The sequence below is a fragment of the Neovison vison genome, chromosome 2 (genome assembly GCF_020171115.1).
Source record: "Neovison vison isolate M4711 chromosome 2, ASM_NN_V1, whole genome shotgun sequence".
Classification (NCBI taxonomy): domain Eukaryota; kingdom Metazoa; phylum Chordata; class Mammalia; order Carnivora; family Mustelidae; genus Neogale; species Neogale vison.
The window spans coordinates 27248772-27274427 of NC_058092.1; the positions used below are offsets into that span (position 1 = coordinate 27248772).

A 25656-nucleotide genomic window follows, 5' to 3' on the forward strand; every position below is an offset into this window, starting at 1 on the left:
CCACTAAAGTTGAGACCTTGGGAAGTTGAGGGGATTAAATGAGATGACACATACGGCACTTAAACAATGCTCCACACATAGCAACAAGTCAATATAAGGCTGTAGGTATCTCTAAGGTGAGCAAGGAGGAAATTAGTTTATTAGGAATGACTTGGTGCTGGACAACTTTCCCTGTTAACCATGTAGTCTTAACCAAGTCCTGTTTTAGAGATATGAAAATTCTAGTCCCGAGTAACTTGACTAAGGTCACAGAGCGACCAAGAGGAACGCATGCAGGTCTGTCTGATCCACCCCTCTATTCCCACTGCTCCCCATGCCCTCTGCAGAAGGGCTCCCAGATCTGAGTCCAGCGAGGGAGCAGGTCCTGCAGTCCATTGGGCCCCAAGGCTCTGGTCCTCCAGTCTACGGTCAAGACGGCAGCAGGAGAGGCAGGAGTAAGTGTGGGGAATGTAAGTGGCATAAGAAGCTTCAAATGAGGTCTCAGCATTTGATTCTTCCCAGTAAGCTTTGTTTGTTACTCCACAGGGGAAAAAATTGTGTGTTAGCCTCTGACAAACTGGGTCTAGCCCTAAAGAACAGTAGATGATGATTAAGGGAAAAGCATATATGGACGGATTACGTGGCTTCTTTTTTGTAAAGCAAAGAGCTGTGAATTAAATGGAGAGTGTTTAGACTCTAAGCATCAGTTTTTGGAGTTTATATTCATTTAAAGAAAAGACTTTCCTGTTCTATTTTAAAGGTTCATGGGGCTCCAGGAAGAGTAAGAGTAGCCTTTGAATACCTGTCCCACTTTCAAACCTCATAACGTTCGGTGAGTGAGGCTGAGTGGCAGGCCTTTCTCCCGTCAAACACGTATCCCTAACCCACACAGTGGAGCTAAGGGAGCAGCAGACAGTTTGAATCCCAAGAAGGCCCCCCCTTCTGCTTCTACACAGCTGCTGCTTCGGGCCAAGGGCCATGCTGAGGAGACAGCGAAAGGACTCCGAGCTCCAGGCATTAGCCAGGATTCAGGCAGAGCAGGCTCAGCCACTGTTCCTGAGCTGGGAAGCCAAGCACTTCTCAAGCTATTTCAGTGCCCTCCTCCACTGTTCCTCATCACTTCCCAACCTCTTCACCAGTTGGGGCTGAGCTTCCCTACCCTGAGGCAAACCAGCAGTGCTCTTCTCCAGCCTATCTCCTCTCACCTCAGGTCTGGAAAGGAATAGACTGTTTTCTGTGTATTAATCACCTAAAAGCAGATGGGAACCAATCAGAAGACCGTTCTGAGGAGCCTGGGCAGGAGTGTTAAAGAATCAGTGAATTCCCAGTGTTATTCAAACTTCAGAAAATCAATTTAAGAGGGACACAGTTGACATTAAAAAAAAAAAGACAAAATCTGGGGGTGCCTGGGTGGCTCAGTCGATTGGGTGTCTGGCTCTTGGTTTCAGTTCAGGTGGTGATGTCATGGGTTGTGAGATCAGGCCTCTGCATCACTGGACTCTGCACTCAGTGGAGAGTCTGTTTGAAAGATGCTCTCCCTCTGCCCTCCCCCTGCTCTCTCTCTCTCATAGATAAGTCTTTAAAATAAATAAATAATCTAAGTAGACTGCAGATTAGAAAACATCAGAGTATACCACACTATGACTCAATCACATACATATACATCATTTGTAAGAAAAGCTTCTTGAAGCAATGTTCACCCTTCGTCTAGTAGGTACAAATAGGTGTGGAGTAAAAACGCATGCTGAGTCCATAGAAATGCATTTGAATCAAGGGCTTTACGGGGTATAGAAGAGGGAAAGGAAATTGGGGAGCTAGCATAGAGATTAAGAAATGCCCAGCATGTCAAACTAAAGAACTATAAGTTCCACTACTGTAAGTAGTGGAAAACCATCAGAAAGTTTTTGTTTTGTTAAAGATTTTATTTATTTATTTGACAGGGACAGCCAGAGGGAACACAAGCAAGGGCAGTGAGAGAGGGAGAAGCAGGCTCCCCGCCGAGCAGGGAGCCCAACGTGGGACTTGATCCCAGGATCCCGGGACCATGACTTGAGCTGAAGGCAGACGCCCAATGACTGAGCCACCCAGGCGCCCCCCCATCAAAGTTTTAAGTGAAAAGAGGTATGAATGATCAAACTTGTAGCGTACAGAGGAAGAACTAGAGAGGAAAAGTAGAGAAGGTAGAAGGCTGTTAAAATAGTCCAGGAAAGAGGCACCTGGGTGACTCAGTTTTTAAGCATCTGCTTTGGCTCAGGTCATGATCCCAGGATCCTGGGATCGAGCCCTACATCGGGTTCCCTGCTCAGTGGGAAGCCTGCTTCTCCCTCTCCCACTCCCTCTGCTTATGTTCCCTTTCTTGCTGTGTCTCTATCAAATGAATAAAATCTTTTAAAAAAATAGTCCAGGAAAAATTATGAGGGAATAAATCAGAATACTGGGGTAGAGATTTTTACTAAAAGAGATTCAGGAACTAATACTGTTAGAACTTGGTGACTATGTGAAGGTAGAAGAAAAAGAAGGCACCAAAAATGGTGCTTAGCTGAGTACAATGTGGTATCCTGGCCTACATTCCAGAACAGAAAAAGGATATTAGTGGGCAAACTGGTAAAATCTGAATAAAACCTGGAGTTTAGTTAATACTAACGTACCAACCAGTGATGGTTTCTTAGTTTTGACAAATGCACAGTGACTATGTAAGATGTTAACTTAGGGAAAACCATGTGAGAGGTATAGGAAAACTCTGTATTATCTTTGCAACTTTTCTGTAAAACCAAGTTTAGTTTATTTTATATTCCATTTATTCATGACAGAGAGAGAGAGCGAGAGAGAGAGTAGGCTCCCCGTGGAGCAGGGAGCCCAATGCAGGATATGATCCCAGAACCCTGGGATCATGACCAGAGCCAAAGGCAGATGCTTAACCAACTGAGCCATCCGGGCTCTAATGTAATTAGATTACATTTATTAAAAATAAATGATGCCAGGGCATCTGTCTGGCTCAGTTGATACAGCATCTGATGCTTGATCTCAGGATTATGAGTTCAAGCCCCACATTGTATACAGAAATTACTTTAAAAGAAAAAAAAAAAAAAGATGCCTAGGTTTCTGGTTTGGGTACCTGGGAGCTAGGTGACCATTATTATCTAAGATGGAATGCTGCAGAGGACTTCTGGATGGAGCAGATGGTAAAGCTCAGCTTTAGACATGAGTTTCTATGGCAGGAGGGTAAGCTACTTAGGAATAAGTTGATCTGGAGCTCAGGAAAGAGATCTGGATTGGAGAAAAGAGACTGGGAATCAGGGTGGGCTGGTGGGCTTACCTAGATTGTCCTGGGGACACTTAACATTCAGAGGCAGAGAACCATTTCATTCCTAGTGAGGCATGGATACAAAATTCCAAGTTTACCAACAATTATATCCTTACTGAGCACATACCGCATGCCAGGCCCTGTTCGAAATGCCTTACATTAATTAACTCGTGGAATCCTCCTAACTATCCCCCATGGAATAGATAGAATTTTGACCATTTCATGGTTGGAAAAAAAACAGGAAGCAGGACCGCCTATATTTTAGCAGTGGTCCTCTACTGGGGCAAGTATCAGAATCCCCTCTGGAGCTTTAAAAATAGATGCCCTAGGGATGCCTGGGTGGCTCAGTTGGTTAAGCGGCTGCCTTCGGATCGAGTCACGATCCCAGCACCCTGGGATCGAGTCCCACATCGGGCTCCTTGCTTGACGGGGAGCCTGCTTCTCCCTCTGCCTCTGCTGCCACTCTGCCTGCCTGTGCTCACTCTCTCTCTCTCTGGCAAATAAATAAATAAAATCTTAAAAAAAAAAAAAAATAGATGCCCTAGAAAGAGGCTCAGGAATCCAGTCAAAAGCCCAAACCCACGCATATTCATAGTTGCAGTAGCAGTTGAGCCGGCTGTGGTGATATGAACCATCTCTTTCCCCTCTTATCCAATGATTAACTTCCTTCTTAAGGTATAAAGCATTTACCAGTGGCTTATCAAAAAGTGTATGATATTCTAAGCTGATGTTAACACAATACTGTTAGTACAAATGCTCTGATCTGTAGAGAGATGGTATTTTACTTCAGCTAAACAAAAAACCTATCTGTATTTGATATTAAGAGTAGCACAGAATCGGATAAGGTAGGCCTTATCTTAGTCTGAGATCAAATGGGGTTTGAAGTTTGGTTGCTGGACCAGCAGCGGCAGCTTCAACTGGAAATGTTAGAAATGCAAGATCTCGGGCCACACCCCAAACATGTAGAAGCTACAGGGGTAGGACCCAGCAAGCTGTGTGTCAGTAAGCCCTCCAGGCTCAAGTTTGAGGGCCACTCTCTAAAGAAACTTCCATCCAGTGGTTCTCTATCATGGTTGAAAATAAAAATAAGTTGGGAAGCTTTAAAAAATATTCCTATGTCTAAGACCCAAACCTACTTAGTTAGAATCTGGGAGTGAGGGGTGCCTGGGTGGCTCAGTCGGTTAAGCATCTACTTTCCGCTTAGGTCATGATCCTGGGGTCCTGGGATTGAGCCCCACAGCAAGCTCCCTACTCGGGGGGAGTCTGCTTCTCCCTCTCCCTCCCCACGCACTCCCACCACTTACTTGTGTTCTCTCTCAAATAAAGGAATAAAATATTTTTTTTAAAAAAAGAAGAAAAAGAAGAATCTGGACGAACAGCCTAATCATGTACCCAGAAAAAGAAAACTCCCCAGATGATTCTGATACAAATATCCAGTTAGGAACCACTGTTTCAATGGCACTAATCAAAAAACACCTACATTATTCATGTAATCACCCAAAAAGCTAGATTAGGAAGTAAAACAGGATCTGGTTAGCTGCCTATAGTATATCAATTGAATAGAATATTACAAAACTGTCAACAAGAATATGTGTATACACACACACACACACACACACACACAGATATAGAACAATCTCCAGTAAAGTGTTAAATGAAAAAAACAATATGTAGAACATTTAAAAATATTTTTCAGAGGGGATATGTGTATGCATGCATGCATACATATGCATGCTTTATATAGGAACAACTTAGATCTTAAAGGATAGATAAGAAATTAATAGCTGAAGTTTCCTCTGGGAAGGGAAGCAGGTGATCAAATTATAGGGAAAGGAGAAATATTTTTTACTATGTAATTACTTTGTAATTTCTTCTAATTTATAATTTTCTTACTTGTAACATTTTACTTTGTATCCTTTGCATTTTTTAATTAAGTGTATGCATCACCTATTCATATTAATTAATTTTTAAAATGTTAAGCTTAGGGGCAAAAAGAACCACTGCTTTAGGGGAATGAGACATTAGTGAGCAAGATATATGAAGAGCTTGACGGGCAGTGAAACAGAACGTGGGGCTGTCTGCTACTAACGGGCAACTAGAGCATTAATGAAGGGAAAGGGGCAGAGGGAGAAACAGTCCCGGCAAAAAGTCCAATGCAGATAATCCTCCCTCCGTTTCTGTCTTGAGGTGATACTAGGTAAACTGAGACTCAAACCAGAGAGCTCAATTTATCCAGATTTAGCTTTATTCTGAATTAACCATCTGTCAAGGATGCACGTCAAAAGAGTAGAAAAGATGAAGGAGCCCATCAAAAAAAGTCCCTTGGCAAGTGGGAGGGACAGCATAAGGTTAGGAGCCCTGTTTAGGGAAGGAAATGTTGTCCAGGTCATGGATGCCATTTTTGTCAATGATTCGAACACTGAAGGTTGGCAGATTCAGGATGAAGCGTTTCTGGAGCTGCAGAGAGACATGAAGAAAATCAGTCAATGATCTTTACTTAGCACTACCTATAGGCCAGGCTCTCTGCGAGGCACTGGGCATACTGGCAGATAGAAATTCCTGCTTTTGTGGAGCTTATTTTCTACCGGGGGCAGTCAGTACTCAGACACTGAAGAAAGCCCAAACCGTAGCTGGAAGCTGGGGGCAGTGAGCAAGAACTGGGAGAGGCAGCTGGGAGCTCGTCCCTGGTCACTCAGCTGATAAAAGAGTAAGACAAGGCTCTTTTCCCCACAGTCAGCTACCAATCAGTCTGGCAAACGCGGATTTCTTTTTTAAAATTCTCAAGGTAGTAAGCCAACAAAGGAGTGACTGCCCTAGGAATAAGCTTTCGACCAAAGCAAGGTACTCCTACGTCCCAAGAATTTGCTCCAGTCAACCCCCCCACCCCAACATTATATAAGGCCCAGGTGTGAGCAGCTAGAGGAATGGGGGGAGGAGGTTGGCAGAACTGCTCTTGGAACAACACCTGCTTGACTCCTGCAATCCAAGCTGACCTGTGAATAAAGTAACAGCTCTGCACTTTCTTAAGATTCTCTGCTTAAGAGACTGTTCCAAAGGAGCTGTAGTCTAGGTGCATGGAAGCAGCCCCCACTAACCTGGCTAGAGACACAGCTGAGGAACACAGCTGGAGGAAACCTATGCTTCTGCAGCCACCCTTCCCAGATACCTCACTTAGTCTTCAGAGAGAAGGCAGAAAGCTCTCTACTTGCTCCCTTAGGAGCATATCCCAGAGATGCCCACCCTCCCATATTTCCCATCTCCTCTTACAACAGAGGACTAGGCATCGACAACAACCCATTCCATTTCCTGAGACCCCTCTAGCTGATGGCTCCTATGTCCAGAAACAAACTGCAAAATCAAGAAAAGGTGACAATAAGGAAATGTGGGTTTCTAAATGATCAACCTGAGAATCCATGGTGAATAAAGTCTCAAAACACTTGATATGCCAGTGACTTCTCCCTAGTGGCCCCTTGTAACACTTAGGACTGCTGGACTAATAACAGCCTCTTAGCTGAATGATTGAAGAAAGCACATGAGCTTATTCTCAGCTTCCGCTTTGGAAAGGGGATTCACAAACAAGAGGAAGAAGGGGGCACCATGGACTGAAAATGACAGGACCATATAAGAGGCAAATCGACATCATGCCCAATGCTCCCACCTGGCTCTCACCCTCCTACTCTCTCACCAGACCACAAATTCAAGTTCATCCTTAGGCCACAGAAACAGAGAAAGAATTCAAATGCCTATGGGAGCTGCTTTTTCTTCCTCCTCATCCTCCATATGTACCCCAAAGACTCTTAGGAGTAGTACTGGAATGGGTGGGGTCCATGTGCCTGGCCTCGTAAACTAAAGGCTTCCCTTCTCTTCTGCTTTAAGCTTCCTATTTGCTTTTTGTGGTCTCCTGAATTCTCAGGGAAGGCTTTCTCTCCAGGATCACTGTGCTATGAGAGAGCAGACAGTATGGCAACTCCAGATGGCACAAGAATAGAGCAGGTATAAAGTCTAGAGCAGTAGTAGTTCTTAAAGTATGCTCCAGTTACCACCTGCAACAAAATCACTTGGCACTGCCAATTACTCAGGCTCCACACCAGGACAAATGAATCAGAATGGGGCGCCTGGGTGGCTCAGTGGGTTAAAGCCTCTGCCTTCGACTCAGGTCGTGATCCCAGCGTCCTGGAATCGAGCCCCGCATCGGGCTCTCTGTTCCACGGGGAGCCTGCTTCCTCCTCTCTCTCTCTGCCTGCCTCTCTGACTACCTGTGATCTCTGTCTGTCAAGTAAATAAATAACATTTTTAAAAGAAAAAAAAAAATTAGGTGGAGGTGGGAGTGGGATAGTCATGAATCTGCTTAAAAACAAAATGAAAAACAAACAAACAAACAAAAAACCCCACAGGTCCCTAGATTATACACACCAAAATCTAAGAGCCACTAGGCTGGATGAACCTGTCCACCCCCACTTAACAAGTATCTAAACTGTAAAACTGACATGGATGAGAGGAAACCCAGGAGAGGAAAAAACTAAGCTTATTACCCACCAAACTCTATACCTGGTAGGAACTTCACATCTGGTTAGTGGGTATGTATTACACCTTCTGGCAAAGATCAGAAAAAAATGCAACCAAGGAACGGAACAATATTGGCAAACAGAGATAAACATTCCTTTCAGGATCCTGTGGGAGCTACTCACCTCCTCTAGACATTTCCTAAGAAGCTCCACTGCCCTCTCACGAGAGATAGCTGAAAGAGAACACGAGAGACCATGCACTCAAGGTGATGCCATTAAGTCTATCTGCCACAACTTTTACCTTTCAAACTTCTTCAGCTCAGTATGCCAGACAAATGGAAATGGCAAAAAAAAAAAAAAAAAAAAAAGCCTAGCCTTCTAGTTTGCAATAAACTTATTCCATATGCAGTGGAAGGTGCCCCAGACCCAGTGCTCTGGCAGCCACAAGCCATTGCAAATTGATTTGCTACAGAGAAGGGTAAGCATGACGGAATTCCGCCTCCCATGGCCAGGGCCTGCCTCTAGAGAAGTCCAGCGGCTTGCCTCTTTTTTACAGCCCATCCCCCTCACCCCTACACGCACCCCAACCCCCCCTTTTAGACCAGGGCTTAAATCAGTTCCATCTGCCCTAGCCAGCTGCAAGTCAGGGAAAGGGAGGACAGGGCCCGAGTTTTAGCCTCACTTTCCCAGCTGGGTCTCCCTTTAACAATGGAAAGAGAATTCATGGGATAGGGCTGAGACTCTCATAAAATCAGAGCCAAAGGAACTGTCCAGAAGCATGGCAAACTGGGATGACATATTATGCAGTTCAGCTTCAGGGGTGGTTAGTGGTGATTTTGGTGGGCAAGTCAGCTGTATTACTGACAGATGCCAAATCAAGAAACAGTCACTAGGAGGCCAGGCTAATTCTTTTCAGGATGTGGCCTAGAGCTCTGGCATGGCTAAGGTTGAATGAGAGGGCAGCACCAAAAAAAGAGTGGAGGAGCCAGATTTTTCCTATACTGACAGGGAAGAATGGAATTTAAGGAGAGAAGTGGCTATCTGTGCTGCATCTACAGCCTGTAAAAAGGGAAAAATCCCAAGTGCCTGTTGCTCATGGTGGCGAAAATCAAGGTTGGGATTGGAGTCAGAAGATAGAACTTAGCACAAAAGCATTCCTGTGCTGAAAGCTTGGCCAAGCTAACAGTTTATCGACAAGGAGAGAGCCAGCTCTTTCTTATAGGAGGGTCAGCCATCAGGTGATAAGAACCAAGGGAAGGGCCTAGACTTGTGGCCTTCAAAAGCTTTAACATTTAAGCAAAAAACATCCTCAGTTGTCATGCTAGCGACCTGTTCAACCTCACAAGTTCAAAACAAACACACAAACCACTTGGTTTATTTGCTCGTTCTTTATAGCTAAGATGCTAATAAGCATCTAGGCAGAGCAAAGTGAGTTAAAAAACTGAAAAGTTAGTCTTATTCACTACTCCCACACCCCTCAAAACAAAACCAAACCCAGCTCTGGACATAGGCAGTATCTCCTTTTGTCCGGCCGAAAGGGACTACTTTTATTAGCCCTTCAACAGCCTTGACCTGCAGGGAGAGCAGCTTCCACAAGGTACCTGGATATGCTTCCCAGGTTCCATCCATCCTCTACTCAAGCCCTGACCACACAAGCCCAAGAGGTGGTGTACAAAATGGGGAAGCAGCTCAGGATGGGGCTCTGCTACTACTCCCTACCTAGTGCACTAGAACTTACTCGGTGTATAGTATCGGTCCAGGATACTGAGAGTCAGGAAGGCACCATAGCCATGGGCTGCAAAAGGGGCCTTGGCCAAGGCTGCCAGGTAGTCCATGTAGTAGAGCGCTGGACCCTCATGCTCATCATAGCCAGCCAGGAGGAGGTTGACATGATACGGGGTCTGCAAAAGAAAGACATGGTCAAAGCAGGAACACCAACATCTCTTTCCATGACAAATGGGAACACACCAAATTCAAATTTTTTTTTAAAGATTTTATTTTTATTTATTTGACAGAGATCACAAGTAGGCAGAGAGGCAGTCAGAGAGGGGCGCAGGGAAGCAGGCTCCCCACTAAGCACAGAGCCCGAAGTGGGGCTCGATCCGAGGACCCTCAGATCATGGCCCGAGCTGAAGGCAGAGGCTTAACCCACTGAGCCACCCAGGTGCCCTGAAACATTCCAATTCTTGATGAATGAGAAAATAGCACCAGCTAAGGAAATCATGATGAAAGTAAAAACTGAGAAAAATTTAAGGGTCCAAGAGTGTGGTAAGAGGTAATGGGAGGTTGGCTTCTTTTCTCTGAACAGAAGAGCATTGGGAGCTCTTTAAGGTATTAAAACAAACAAAAACTGCTTTCTTCTTAAAGCCTCTGGACAAGAACTTGTTACAAAAGCATTTCAAAGGCAGAGAACGCATCGGTGCTCTTCTGTCTTTCCTAATCGCTGAAACCAACAAACACAGTTCTGAGAGTGTCATGCCACAGAATAAAGCAAGCAGCAGCCCCAACCACTTCTTCCATAATAGTTTCAGTTTGGGCACCGGGACCAAACTCTCAAGCCGCAGACCATATGCCCCAGTATTAAAGAAACAACTCATGGGATGCAGAAGGATAGCAGTCTCAAAAATTTAAGTCAAATCACCAAACTTTTTTTTTAATTCTTAATTTTAAGTAGGCTCCATGCCCAATGTGGGGCTCAAACTCACAACTCCTAGATCAAGAGTTGCATGTTCTCCCCAACTGAGCCAGCCAGGCACCCCTCAAATCACTAAACTTTTAGTGCAGACAGTAATAATGGAAGTCCAAAAATATGCTAGAACTGTGGAAACATAGTAAATACTAGAAGAACTGTAGATTTAAGTGAAATGTTAATAATATTTTCCTTATATAACAAGGCTCACCTAAGATAACTGAAAAGTAATTTATATCAATGAGACAAATGTAAAGTAATTAACAGGTGTCTTTTCTTTGCATTACAAGCAAATCTAAACATGCAAGTTTCTTTTTTTAAAGATTTTATTTATATATTTGACAGAGAGAGCGAGAGAACAGGAACACAAGCTGGGGAAGAGAGAGAGGGAAAGCAGGCTTCCTGCCAAGCAGGGAGCCTGATATGGGGCTCGATCCCAGGACCCTGGGATCAAGACCCAAGCCGAAGATAGACGCTTAATGACTGAGCGACCCAGGTGCCCCTAAATATGCAAGTTTCTACAAAGAACCTTGACTAAGTCTGCCTTGCTCTTCATCTCCAAATGGATGCTTTTTTCTTTTACACCAGCTGGGCCATTTACCATGTCACATTCAGCCTGTCTATGCCCCTAGGCATCAGTGGTGAGACTCCCATTTTACATAGCTTCCTTTTTCACTGCAAAATGTGTTTTTCATCTTACATTTGCCTCTGTGGGTAGTGAGCAAGCCTTGCTCAAGATTATGTGCCCATCCTTAAAGTTACATATTCAATTAAATGCACGTTAAATGAAACTGAATATATTTACACACCCTTTTATAGAGCATCAAGTAGTAACAGCTAGTGGTCTTAAAAGTGACACCTCACATTCTTGGAACAATGGTTAACATGGGCTCTTGGAAACTTGAAGAAACTCATGTTAGAAGAACACTTGAAAATATTATATACTTAATTGGAACTCCAAGCCAGCTGTCCTAGTAACATTTCTCAAATACTACAGAGTAGCTCTAAACTGCAAACAAGGTTCTGCCTTAGGGATAAGATGGTGAATGGTCTGAGAGGAGTAGGAACTGACCAGCAGTAGTCAAGTCTTCTGAGAAAATAATTACCTGCCTGTCACATTTCCTGGTGGGCAGTGTGCTACACTCTGCCAGGCTCCAGAACTCTCTGCCACATTCTACAACTAAGTTCTTAGTAAGTCTGACTTTAGGCAAGACACTTAACCCCTAGGAGCTTCTGTTTCTGTATAAACTGGGTTAGTTAATCCTTCCCCTTTCTATCTTCCAGGAAGTATGGTGAGAAAAAATAACAGAGGTGAGCATCCCAAACTCTGGAAGAAAAGATGCTACCTAAATTTCTTAGTATATTAGCCATACCCCAGTCTCCTTTCAGTAGTTTACCACTTTAAACAACAAAGACAAAACTGTTTAAATTGGCTAGAGATAAAAATATTTATCTAATAGAATTTTTTTCCAAGTGTGAAAACAGTACTGTAAAATCAGGCAGACACAGAATACCTTCAGGTTGTTATGGTTAAAAGTGAAATAGCAAAGAGGAAACAGAGAAGAACAAGGGGAAGGGGGAGAGAGACAGAGATGGGGATTCTAGCTGGTTTTCCTCCCCAAGAGATTTCATAATAAATTCTCTCACCTATCACAAAAAAAGTTCATCTTTTCGCTAAGAGGTTAACTCTACTATTCTTTGTTCACAGGCCAAAACGCCCACCATCTGGTCAACTATAACAATTTTATCAAGTTGTAATGGTAAGTTAAGGATCCACTCTGCTACCCCAAGAAGTCTAAGCAACAGAACCCGGATGATCTCCAGGGATGATCTTGTCTACACTATGAGAGATTACGCTGTGTTTAAAACACGTGATTTTAAAAGCCACCACCAAAAGATTTTTACATGAAACTGTATCAACGGAACTTCAAAAGCAAACTGTATTGCTTAACTGGTCTATATAATATCATTTATTTATGCTGAAGCATCTGATACATGCACTCGTCGAAGTCGGTATTCAGAAGCCACAATACGTGGTAGAGAAGATAACTCACAAATTATTGTGTGACTTTGAATTACCAACTTTCGCAAGTGTGAGATGCTTAAGCATAAATAAATGGTGTTATCTAGACTAATTAAATCAATACATCTGTGTAACAACTTGGCAGTTTCTGAAATTCTTCTGATAATGCTCCACCGAAGATCTCTGGCTCACACTAGTTTTTTAAAATTTCAAATAAAGTCTTTTATACTGTCACTCCTGCTCCTCTGAGAATCATGGTGTTCAAAGTGACAAAGCCATAGTTATGGGTTTCTTGACTGTTACAGCCCCTCATATTCTCGAATCCTTACCACTGTCCCGGAAAGAGACAAATTCCAAGCCCTTCAATTTTGTGCTATTCTGATCACATACACATGTGTGACTGCTAGTGGTGTGTTTAGGGAAATACTTATGTGTAAGCTACAAATACAATATAATTTGTATTGAATACAAATATTCAAATATTTATGCCAATTAAAAGCTCCATGAAGGCAGGATTATGTTTGTTCAATGATATATAAGCACATAGTACACACTCAATATAATATTTGCTGAGTAATAATCATACCAGAAAGCATTACACGTTTTAACTTATATGTGGCTAATGCCTAGTATCCCAAGATGAGGAAAACCACTAAACAAATGTCAGAAAGTGATAGGTCCTACTTCCAAGAATTCACTCAAGTCTAAACAGACTGCCAGCATCTCTCTGAATGTCCACACACTGTTGCTTTTTGTTAGATTCCTAGGTCCTTCTCTTTCTACCTCCCTTCAGACATGGGTTGCTAAGTAAAGAAAAACTAAGGATACAGGTCAGGCATTTAGAACTGAACAAAGGGAAAATAATAGCATAAGTAAGTATCTTATGAAAAAATTGCTGGGTTACACTATACAGTTAGACTTGAGTTCAAAATCTGGCTCTCTTACCAATGTGTGGCCTTAGGAAAGCTTGTCACTTAACTTCTCTGAACTTTAGTTTTCTCATTAAAAACATGGGCTAATACCTATACAAAAGAGCTACAGTGAAGATTCAAAGAGATAATGCATATAAACAGTAAGCACAGTGCCTAAGACACAGTAAAGACTTGATAAATGCTAAAATTATGACTAGAGAAACACAATCATCTATGCAGTTCACAGTGCCCATGAAATACACAGAACAAGAATTCAGGAGAAGTCCACCTACTCCTAGCATATGTGTCTTCATAAAGAGACATGGAGGTATATTATGTCCCTAGCACACTGCCTGACACATGGGAGAAATGCAGTAAATGACAGTTTCCTCCTCTCCCCTTACCAGACTCCTTTCAGGGGCCTCGTGGTGATTGTATTCACTGCCAAAGACATTCGCAAGTATCTTAACTTAGAGCATATCCACTTCACCGTGAACCTACCCTAACCTATCTTGAGATTGATCACAGACCTGGAGACCTAGAGATTTTCTGGAAGCCTGAAAAAATACAAATAAAAACAAACCTTACACGTAGACTTGGAGAATAAATAAAAGTACTTTATTTATTAAGTACTTTCATGCTGTTTCCTCCACTATAGATATGTGCACCTGAGTGCCAGGCCTCACTTTCTAGCTACCTTTTTTTTTTTTTTTGGTAAGATGATACACACACACACACACACACGTAAATATATATATGGTACATATATATTTATTTATTTGAGAGATTGAGAGAGAGCACAAGTAGGCAGAGTGGCAGGCAGAGGGAGGGGAAGAAGCAGGCTCTCTGCTAAGCAGGAAGCCCGACATAGAGCTTGATCCTAGGACCGTGGAATCATGACCTGCGCTGAAGGCAGCAGCTTAACCGACTGAGCCACCCAGGCGCCCCTCCAGCTTTTTCATCAGTTCCATTCTACCTCATGATCAGCATTCCCTGTGAGAATCTGCCAATTATTCTAGCGAAATGGAATCCTTTACAAAGTAATCCTTGTTCTGTCATGATATAATCTAGTCTTTGGCTGTTACCATTATTCTAATTATTTAGATAGCAAGTCTAGGTAATGAAACAAAGTTATGAGGTCCCCAAGGCAAGAACTGTATCTTGTATGTCAAGGCACCCTTCACAATATAGGCTGGGACTGAATATTAAACACAATTTTGAACTAACCTAAACATCCAGATGACCAATAAATGAATCCAAACATTTAGATGAGATACTCTCTGCCCAACAGCCTAGCAAACACCAAAATGCTTAGTTTTAAAGTTATATCTAATGAGAGACAAAGAAAAAATTTAAATGCACCATTCTGGTAACACGAAATGAATTTTAGCTTCTAAAACAAGGTACCACCAAAATTTTGCTTCTTTGGGGAGTGGGCAATGCAGCTAAGCATCTGACTTTTGATTTCAGCTCAGGTAATGATCCCAGGGTCTTGGTATCGAGCCCAGTGAGCCCAGGCAGTGCCGGGCTCCCTGCTCAGTGGGAAGTCTACTTGTTCTTCTCTCTCCGCCCCTCCCCCTGCTCGTGCTCTCTTTCTCAAATAAATAAATAAAATATTTTTTAAAAATCTATGAGAAGAGCCTGGGTGGCTCAGACGGTTAAGTGTCTGACTCTTGATCTCAGCTCAGGTCATGATCTCAGGAGCCTACTTGGAATGGAAGATTACTACTTAAGATTCACTCTCCCTCTTCTGCTCCCCTTGCCCCTAATATATGACATAAGGTTATTTTAAAGTGGAAAGCTTTAAGTCATTTTGAGATTTCTTCATCTATACAACAGGGATAATAACAGTAAATGTAAAGTGTCCAATGCAAATGCCTGTTAGACAGTAAAAATACAGATTAGTTATTATAACCATAATCACCACTACGACTGGTACTTTTAGGATCTGACTGTATTATTAACAGATCTGACTAGATAAATAATATCGAGATGTCCCACTAAGAACCAATAAAATCACCCCTGTTTTTGGTTGCAAAAAGGGATAAAATTTAAGTCAGGGAAATTAGCCAATAAGTACATCTCCAGTGCACTTCTTCCTGGGATTGAAATGGACTTCCTAATACCTGAGCCCTGTAGAACTGAGCTTGGTTCCACTTTGTGTATTTGGGCGTGAGATGGTACACACATACAAACTTTCCTCAAGTTAGGTAGAGCATTTTGCCCCTTCCAACTCTTACACACACAACTTCTTGTATATTCCCTCTCTCATGAAAAAGAAACACTGTGTGATTAAGAAGAGTGTGAAATTCCATAAATTTTACAGCTAAAGAGAACAGTTGTGATAAATACACTGAAACAACAAAATCAGCGACGAAAGTCTGGGCGGTGACAAGCAGCGGTGTGACATCTGGCGGAAGCCAAAGTCACAGCAAGGGGGGGAGAGGTGGGCGTGAGGAAGCATCCTGCCGAGCGTGGACACAGGAAAAAAGAGGAATTGACAGTCTTCCCTTGGAGCCAGGCCAGCCTTTGCCACCTCTAATTGAATAGGACGATGTCGCTGGGAGTGAGGTGCTCTGGAGGTGCAGCTGCTTTTGCCTGTGCTGTACCTTGGAACATGAAGCATACTCCCATTCCTGGGGTAATGGAAGGAGATGCAGAACCACTAATAGGACAAAGGAGTTTATCTAGCAATACAGTGTTTTAATAAACAGACTTCTGAATGCACTAAACAGAGACGGGGCTTGGAAGGGCAGTGTGTGCTATTTCTTTCACCCCAGCTGACTGTCAAAGCTTCCTAAAATCTCACCTTTGGCACCAAGAGTATTTCACAAAAATGCAGTTTACAGAATTAGAAGAAAGCTCAACTAGTTTGTCCAACACCCCTTTTACAAATGTGGGGACTCAATCAAAGAAGGGACAATGATGTGCCCTAAGCCACACAGCTAATTAGTGTCAGGACCAGAGTTTAGGTTTCTGATTCCGAGTCTGTGTGCTTTTCTAGGAAACCATGCTGCCTCCACAAAATGGAAATCAGTGTGAAAATATGATCCCGTATGTAAATGTCAGTTTCACACTCAAATATTTCAGGATATACTATTTTGCATACCAGTATCTATTGTTCTCTATTTCATGTATCCCATCTTACACGACCAATAATATTTTAAGTTTTAAAAAGGCAGATTTAATGTCCGACCACATGACTCCCCCAAAGTGTCTAAAACTATATAAAACATGTAATAAGTACTTAATAAATACCTGTGATGATGAGCAGATACCAATACCGTAACTATTTTGCCAATGCCCAATTTTATAAATTCATTAATAAACAAAATGGATTAGTTATCATTTCCTTGTACTGATACTCTGAACTCTGAATCAGGAGTTTGTTTCCAATAATCAATAGAATTCACTAGATACTAGATACCTGCTTTGCATGGGTTTGATGGCATAACTTTAAAATTTCAATGTCAGGGCACTTGGGTGGCTCAGTTGGTTGCGTGTCGGACTTGATTTCAGCTCCAGTCATGATCTCAGAGTCCCTACGTCAGACACTGTGCTCAATGGGGAGTCTGCTTGAGATGTCTTCTCTCTCCTTCTGTCCCCTATTCCCCACAGCACGCTTGTGCTCTTGCTCTCTAATAAATAAATAAATTTAAAATTTCAATGTCAATTTTGCCATTTTAATGAAAGGACTTTGTATCTATATTAGAATTGCCAGGTTCGCTATATCAAACACTTAAAAAAATCTCAAGAGACTTCAGCAACTTCCAACTAAGCCACTGACTAAGCCAGCCAGGCGCCCCTTTATTTTAAATTCAACAGATGTTACTTAGCATTTACTGTGGGTGCTGGTAAATATGGGAACATGTATAGCTAGTGAATTAGGTGATTTTGTCAGGAAGCAGAGGAACTGGGATGATATCGTCATTGGCTTCCTAAAGAAAATGAACTTCACTATGTAAACCGAAGAGGAGCCAGTGAAAACCACTCCTATTCCCCTGCTGAGCCAAGCCTTTTCCACGTCATAGGATACTACAGAAGCAGTAGGGATGGAAGGGGAGAAATGGAATATGAGATCTATTTGGAACGTAGAATTGACAGGAATTAATAACTAGTAGAATAGAAGATGAGAAAGAAAGAGGAGTTAAGGCTCTCAGTAAGGGAAAAGATGGTAGAGCAAATGTAAAAAACTCAATTTGGATCCCATGAGCTTTCGAGAGGCAGCTGGAAAGAGAAAAGAGTTTACAACCCAAATTAGGAGCCTGAATGAAGAGCCAGCCAGTCAGGAGGTTTCATTTCTACAAATACTCATTCTTGTACATGTGGAAGATAGTGAAAAGTTCGCATGTGTAAGAAAGATAGTGAACAATTACAAAAGGACACTGGCAGAGCTATCCCTAGGTTGCCATGAGACCACCAAGAAACTGAGGGTGACATGTGTGTGTGTTTGGTGGGGGGTAAAGTAATATAGAGTAAGTTTCCCCAGAAAATGCTGAACTGAGTCTTAAATGGCAATTAAAAGTCAGCCAGTTGGAGACGTCAAAGTACATTCAGGCACGAATGACTAATAAAGTGGCCTGGTCAGCAAAAACAGAGAGACGAGAAAGAACACACAGCAGGCTGGGGAGTGCGAGTGACTGGGCAAGAAGTGGAGAAAGCCAGGGTGACAAGGGTGAGGCAGGTCAGCAGTGGAAGGTGAAAGATGAAAAACAGAGGATGATCTTGAAGACTATGCACGGACTTCTAAGTTTAAGAGAGACGTTCTGGGGAGCTGAGAAGAAACTGGACTTTCTTTATGATCACAAGCTAGGATCAGCTCTGTTACCCACTGTTTCCACTTACAGGGTAAAAAAAAGGAAGTATGAAGTTGGAAGTTGGAATGAGTTTCCTCCTAATCCTCTAACTGAAAAAAACTAAGAGTTTAAAACAATCTGAGCTTCACAACAAGGAAGTTAGATTAAAATGACCGCCTGATTTGCCTTTTCTCCTGTTTGGGATACATTCGTCTTTGTAGTGCTAAAAAAACAAACTGGCCCATATTTATAGATTCTCACACTAACTTGAGAAATAGAGAAACAAGCAAACCTTTGATTTTTAGAGGCCCAAGACAAAATAAAAGCATTACCATGAAAATGAGAGTGTCTAGCCAAGTTTTTTCTTTCTCTTTTCTCCCCCATAGGTCCTTCTCTGAAAGTCTATTTGGTGTACCTGTTTGATGCTGGCAGATGTGAAATCATCATCATGTAAGAACTGTCCTCACTTTCCTTTATAATGATTAGCTCATGTCAAATGTTTTAACACACTGGCAACATTCTTACAATGGCTGAGTTCTCTAAGTTCAGCAATCTCTAAATTACTGCAATTACCACCATTTTAAAAATTAAAAGCGGGACGCCTGGGTGGCTCAGTTGGTTAAGCAGCTGCCTTGGGCTCAGGTCATGATCCCAGCGTCCTGGGATCAAGTTCCACATCAGGCTCCTTGCTCGGCAGGGAGCCTGCTTCTCCCTCTGCCTCTGCCTGCCTCTGCCTGCCTCTCTGTCTGCCTGTGCTCGCTCTCTCTCCCTCTCTCTCTGACAAATAAATAAATAAAATCTTAAAAAAAAAATTAAAAGCAAACAAATTATTATTTGAATAAACTATGATTTTAAATGCTGTAAGTCAGAAGATAGGGATGTATTTTTGTGAAAAAAAGCAATGATGACCCAAGATCAACTGCAGCTTTGTCATTTTACATTTGTTACTTGAGAGAGTCATTTGGCCCTCCAGGGGCAAGTGCCCCGTCTAAATATGGGGATGGTATTGCCTGTCTGCCAGCTGTGAGGAATAGAGTGCTGTTCTGTGTTAAAGTTTCTGAAAGAAGGCCTAATAAGTAGTAGATGCCCAATAAATGTCAACTGAATCTGAATTTTAGGAGCAAAAAACCTGAATATTGTGCCTATTTCAATTTTTAGCAAAATTAAGTTTTAAAGTTCTCCTTCAATAATTCCAAAATTTCTGTAAATTTTACTTCTCTAAAGCCATCACTAACTTCAAGTTTGAAGAGTTCTCCCATTAAAGTTGTAATCTTATCGTAATTAGAAGTTTAGAAATTTAATGAGTTGAAATGCAGCATGGCACAGATGCCTTATTATACCAACTAGTTAACACGGTATTTGTTTTCTACATTAATTTTACTTGCTAATCAAAAATACTGCTTTCTCCCAAATAACATCAAAATAAAATTGCTGATTGTGCAATGGTAAAACCAACACCACCATTGTCTGCAACAAGGCCACTTGAATTTTTTTCATGAGCTAGCAGTTTCCAGGGAAAATTCAAGATTCTATATACCTTTAAGTCAGTTCTCAAAAAGTTAAGTGCAGAAGCCATGCTTTGTACACTACAAGGCAAATATTAGGTTGTACATACTAAGCATGCCCATGAATATCAACGGATATCGAACATCAGAGCTGATTCACCTTCCCGAGTTAATAAATAAGTCTGCTGGGAAAGACTATTTAGGACCATATATGATTGTGTATGTTTCTGGACGGCCACAGCAACCACAAGTGTTCAGGAGCCCTTCTTTTAGAACATAGTGCTCCCCATTAACAGCCTAGGTTCAACACAATTTACTCTTACCTCTTCAACTGACATGGAAGCTTCTCACTGTTCTCCCTGCTTCTCTTTTCTTTCCCCAAACACTTCACCAAAAAGGAGCCAATGGTCTAGCCAAATCTCATCTGATCATGCTATCCCCCTCCTAGTCAACAAGCTTCCAGAGAGCTCCACTGCTTTAGCATAAAGCTTTTTCATCAAAGTCTTCATAACATGGACTACCTCTCTAGTTTCAATCTCTTCCATTCCCCTAAAAATCTCAGCCATATTTAACAAACTATTTAGATTGTGGATTTTACATATGTAGGATACATAGTAAAAACTACATAGAGGTATGTATTTATATTTGTTTTTTCAACCAGTAGAGTCCTGGTTAACCCAACTGGTTAAAACAGCTAAAAAACTAGGAGTAGGAGGCTCAGAGAACTATCTGCCCCCACTCCAAACTCATTAGAAAACCCCTATGCCTGACTTAACACACTCTCACACACCTCTTTGGTCTGTGCTTCTGGTTTTCCTTTTGGCCTCACCTTTGCTTTAATGACAGTGGGTTCTTTAAGGCTCAGGTTAGGTTCTGTTCCCAGAGCACCCATCTATCTCTGTATGGCCAATGTGCCACTTGTCACTCTGCAGTGCAATTTCTCCATCTAAACTCACTGAGCTCTACACTTGTTTCTCAGCCCCAAGGACAATGCAAGCTGTAGATTTACTGAATGAATGCTATCAGCACCTGCAGAACTTCTCACCTATAAAAAACTGCACACATTAGGAGGCATCAGAAAGGAAATGCAGAGTTTGGCAGGTTACTTCAATTTGCAAAGACTCAGAGGTCATTACTTCCTCTCCCTGCCTTTTTTCTTTCCAAACTAATTAATCCTATTTGCTCTATGGTCTACACTCAAAAGCAATGGTAAATCTGACCTCATTTTCTTCAACTTATCCAAAAACGTGTTATGCTTTCTTGCCCTTTTACCCTTTTTATTTGCTTAAACTTTTTTTGTGAAGTAACATACACATATAAAGCTGCATAGAATATACACACACAGGCTAATGAATAAAATGAGTATACACGTTAACTACTTTCTAGGTTAAGAAATACTACAGTGAACTGCTTCCCTCTTCAAAAGCTTCCCACTGTCCTGGGTGCCTGGGTAGCTTGGTCAGTTAAGTGTCTGCCTTTAAGATCCAGGTCATGATCTCAGGGTCCTAGGACTGAGCCCCATGTGGGGCTCCCTGCTCAGCAGGGAGTCTGCTTTTCCCTCTACCTCTATCCCTGCTCCTGCATGTGCTCTCTCTCAAACAGATAAACAAAATCTTAAAGAACAAACAAACAAAAACTTCCCATTGGGCGCCTGGGTGGCTCAGCGGGTTAAGCCGCTGCCTTCGGCTCAGGTCATGATCTCAGGGTCCTGGGATCGAGTCCTGCATCGGGCTCTCTGCTCAGCTGGGGGCCTGCTTCCCTTCCTCTCTCTCTGCCTGCCTCTCTGTCTACTGTGATCTCTCTCTGTCAAATAAATAAATAAAATCTTTAAAAAAAAAAAAAAAAAACTTCCCATTGTCCTTTGCTTTAGATAACTAGAGTACAGGAAAACCCCATGGAATTTTTGGGACCAGCCACTGAATTCATAGGCCTGCATGATCCTGGGTTAGGCCAAAAAAAAAAAAAGAGAGACATCAAGTTGAATCACATATTGTATACCTGAAATGAATTTAATACTGTATGCTAACTATACTGGAATTAAAATTAAAGAAATAAAAATAAAGGCATTAGCAACTGCAGGTGGCTGGGGGGCATGGGAAGAGGCAAAATATTTGCATATTTTTTTTTTTTTAAAGATTTTATTTTATTTATTTGAGAGAGAGAGACAGTGAGAGAGAGAATGAGTGAGGAGAAGGTCAGAGAGCGAAGCAGATTCCCCATGGAGCTGGGAGCCTGATGTGGGACTCGATCCTGGGACTCCAGGATCACGCCCTGAGCCGGAGGCAGTCGTCCAACCAACTGCGCCACCCAGGCGTCCCATATTTGCATATTTTTATCTGTGTGTATGTCTGAAAGTGCCCACACAGGCCAGGGTTAAAGCAATCCTAAAAGGCAGGGTAAACCTGTACTTCTGATGGTACACATTTTCAAAATAAAAGCATGTTTTTACTAAGCAGACACAGTACTCTGCTGCTCCAAGCTTTATTAGTAGGAAACAGCATAATTTTCAGGACACAAGTTTCAAAACAGTATGAATTTAGACCAATTACCTTCAACCCCATTGTGGGTAGGAAAGATTCTTGAAGTGAAAAGTTGGCATTATGGGGTTGCACAATCCCAGCTACCCAATAAGCTCATTCCATTCAACCAGAACAGGGGTTCTTTCTGCTCACAGCAGGCATCCAACAGGGTAGCACATATATGCTCTCTGAGTGAGAAAGCAACACCTTCTCACATACAACCCCCTGGAGAGAGATGGGGAAGGGGAGGGAGGAGGACTTTACACCTGCAAACTCCTAGCTCTATCAGCACTAAGGCTGGGAAAAACAGCACATATTTAAAAAAAAAAAAAAAAGATTCCTGATAAAGCCAGTAACTTTCAAAGAAGGAGCTTCTTAAGCCATTTTTTCCTTAGATGAGTAAGTATAATGATTTCAACATTCAAGTCTTTGTCTTCTTAATGGACTTAGTCAAGCCCTAATGACTAAGTAAGGAAACTGTGTTAAAGGGCCACTGTCAGAATTCTTATTCTTCTTGGGAGGAAAACACTGTAAGCACCAAGTGTTATCGTGTTATCATATTAATTAAGGCATCTGAACTTGAAGGCATTATCTGTGGCTGGGCCCTTGGATAATCAAAATGACCACTAAAAATAGAACAGCACTATCTCCAATGGGGCAGACATGAGCCACCCCTAATCCTAAGAGACTCCTGTGAGATGCGACCTGAGGTGCACATGTGTTTTGCAGTACCACTAAATATCCATCTAAATGTAATCATATGTTTTCAGTTTTTACTGTATGTCCTACTCGGGCTAGGAAACCAGATAATAAACGAATATACAACTCTTGGCCCATCTAGTTAGCTGACTAGTTGACTGCGGTCTGGTGGGAAAGAACTGTTCTCCAGGTCTAAAAGAGCTGCTGCTTGCACTGAAATTCCATGAGTTTCACGATGAACATCTTGATTTTTTTTTTTTTTCCAATTTCCTCATCACCAAAAGTAAGCCAGCTCTGTCTGTCGAGATGCCCAGGCTGTGTGGCAGTGGTGTCAAAGGCTGCCATTTGCTCGAAGGCGCTGCCATCTGTGGCAGCAAAACATTTTGTCTCCGGAAAATAAACACATCTGCCTTTGCCAGTGTCCTCCCACTGTGCCGCCCATCTGGAGCAGGTAAGCTGGAAGGCAAGCCTGGGCATGGGTGAGACGGGAGTGCGCAGGGGAGACAAGGCCTCAAGGGAGGTGGCACATGGAGGAAGAAGGTAGTGCTGTGTCATGTCACATCCTGCTAACCACATTCGCCAAAAAGCATGTGAAATTACCCTTGTTAGTGGTATTTTAATCATATGTAACAAACGGCTGGTCGTGTTTAGAGGACAAGACCTGCAAAGTCAAGGTTTCACCAGGGCCATCTGCTCACCATGTCACATGACCTCACTGATAACAACAAATAGATGATATCTTTGTGCCAGCCAAGAGGACAGTAACTCTATTGGTCAGATTAGAGGCTCAAAGCAACCAAGATTGTTCTAGGACAAGACCACATATCCATGCCTACTATAAGCCAGACGAAATACACTCAAAGTCAGGCCAGGGTGTTGGAATAAATCACAGTCACTTCCAAAAATGACTAATACCTGAAATTCCTTCCAACACATTCTTTACCTTTCCCTGAAAAAAATAAATTCAGTCTGGTCATGGTCTTGACATCAGATCTTTAACTTATACTATTTGAGGGCTAGAAGAAACCATAAAAATTATTCAAACAAATTCTCTCTTTCTCCCAGGGTTTTTTCAACTACCTCACAAGAAAGATGGGAAAACTTCCTAAAGCAGGGCCCTTTCAATTACACTACTGGTTTCCAAACTCTGGCAGAAAGGGGACCGTGAAGCTGCTTTTTTCAAATAAAAGCCTACAGGGAACCCCAATAGATAAAATAGAATAGAAGCAGAGCTAAAGTTTCACCACAGTGGTCTTCCTTGGTGACTTTCCTGAGGCAGCTTCATGGAACAGAGTTTGAAAACCACCACACCAGCCTGGCTGATAATTTTTCCAACTCGTTATTTCCATTTTTTAGGTGCTAAGCAATAGCAAGTATAGCGCTATAAAAAGATAAATTACCAAAGGCTCACCAAGTACTTGGCAGAAAATGTTCTATGAGAACACTTTGGCCAGTGAGTAGCAGCAGTAAAGCCCTGAAGATTACATACCATGGAGGGCAGCATTCTACTCTAAGCCTTGCCATGCCACAGTCCCTAAGGATATCAGATTTGGCTGGCTCATACCTTGGTCTCTGCATATGTGAAATGAAGATCTGGGTGGATAATAACAGATAATTTTAGGGCATTCAAATACTATGCCAAATATGCCACCTAATTCATTTTAAGCAAGAAACAGCCCCATTACTTATCACTCTCTCTTCTATAGCCCATTAATCAAATCATAAGGAGACTCGAAATAAGCATTGTGCCAACTATGCCTATAAGCCATTACGAAATTTTCCAAAATAATCCTATTAAAAATCCAAACAGCATGTTCTTAATGATAAAGTCATTATTAATACTTGCTATTTTTAGGGAGGTATCATTCACTCATCCAAATGTATTTCATTAAGCCAATGGCTAATTCTTAGTTCTTGTAATTCGCCACATCTGATCACTCCTTCCTTCATAACAGATGAAGAAAGTGAGGCTTAGCAAACATAAGTGACTTAGTGAAGATCACAGAAACTAGAACATATGACAGAACAGATTAGAACTCTGATATATGTGACTCCAAAACCCATGCTCAAAGAAGCCTCATAAATAATCAAAAAATGGGGAGACAAACCCATAGCAAAATGCCTAATAAGCCTTTTCCTGCTCCCTAGGGTATAATAAGGGGAGCTCAACTTAAACATACACATGCATTTAAGTAAAAACTAGAACGAAGCCTTTGATTTTTTTCTCCCATTCTGTGTTTTTTTTCCATCTCTTCCTGCTGATTTCATCTTTAGTTTCATAGTACATGGCAAAGCAACATCAATTCATTAAAAATATTTTAATAAGGGGTGCCTGGGTGGCTCAGTCAGTTAAGCACCTGACTTTGGCTCAGGTCATGATTCCCAGGGTCCTGGGACTGAGCCCTGCCATACTCCCAGCTCAGTGGGAAGTCTGCATCTCCCTTTCCCTCTGCCCTTCCCCCAGACTTGTGCTCTCTCACTCTAATAAATAAATAAAATCTTTTAAAAAATCTTTTAATAAAATTCCCTTCCAATATATAAATGTACAATAACATTTTCAGTGGTATCTGTGGACCAACTGGGTGACATTTATTCAGCAAATACATATATATTTTTAAAGATTGTACTTACTTATTTGAGAGAAACAGTGAGAGGGAGAGCACAAGCAGTGGGAGCTGCAGAGAAAGAGGGGGAAGCAGGCTCCCCGCTGAGCAGGGAGCCCGATG

General features: G+C 42.0%; 1 protein-coding gene across 1 annotated transcript in view; it reads right to left on the reverse strand.

Annotated features, from left to right (window-relative positions):
* Positions 1-5506: 5506 nt before the first annotated feature.
* Positions 5507-25656, reverse strand: part of PSMB2 (proteasome 20S subunit beta 2) — a 32569-nt gene continuing 12419 nt past the window's right edge. Inside the window, exons 4-6 of the mRNA XM_044237787.1 lie at positions 9527-9689; positions 7972-8021; positions 5507-5740 (exon numbers count right to left, since the gene is read on the reverse strand). Of these exons, the coding sequence (XP_044093722.1) occupies positions 5633-5740; positions 7972-8021; positions 9527-9689 (321 nt within the window). The 3' untranslated portion in view covers positions 5507-5632. The remainder of the gene's footprint in view (positions 5741-7971; positions 8022-9526; positions 9690-25656) is intronic.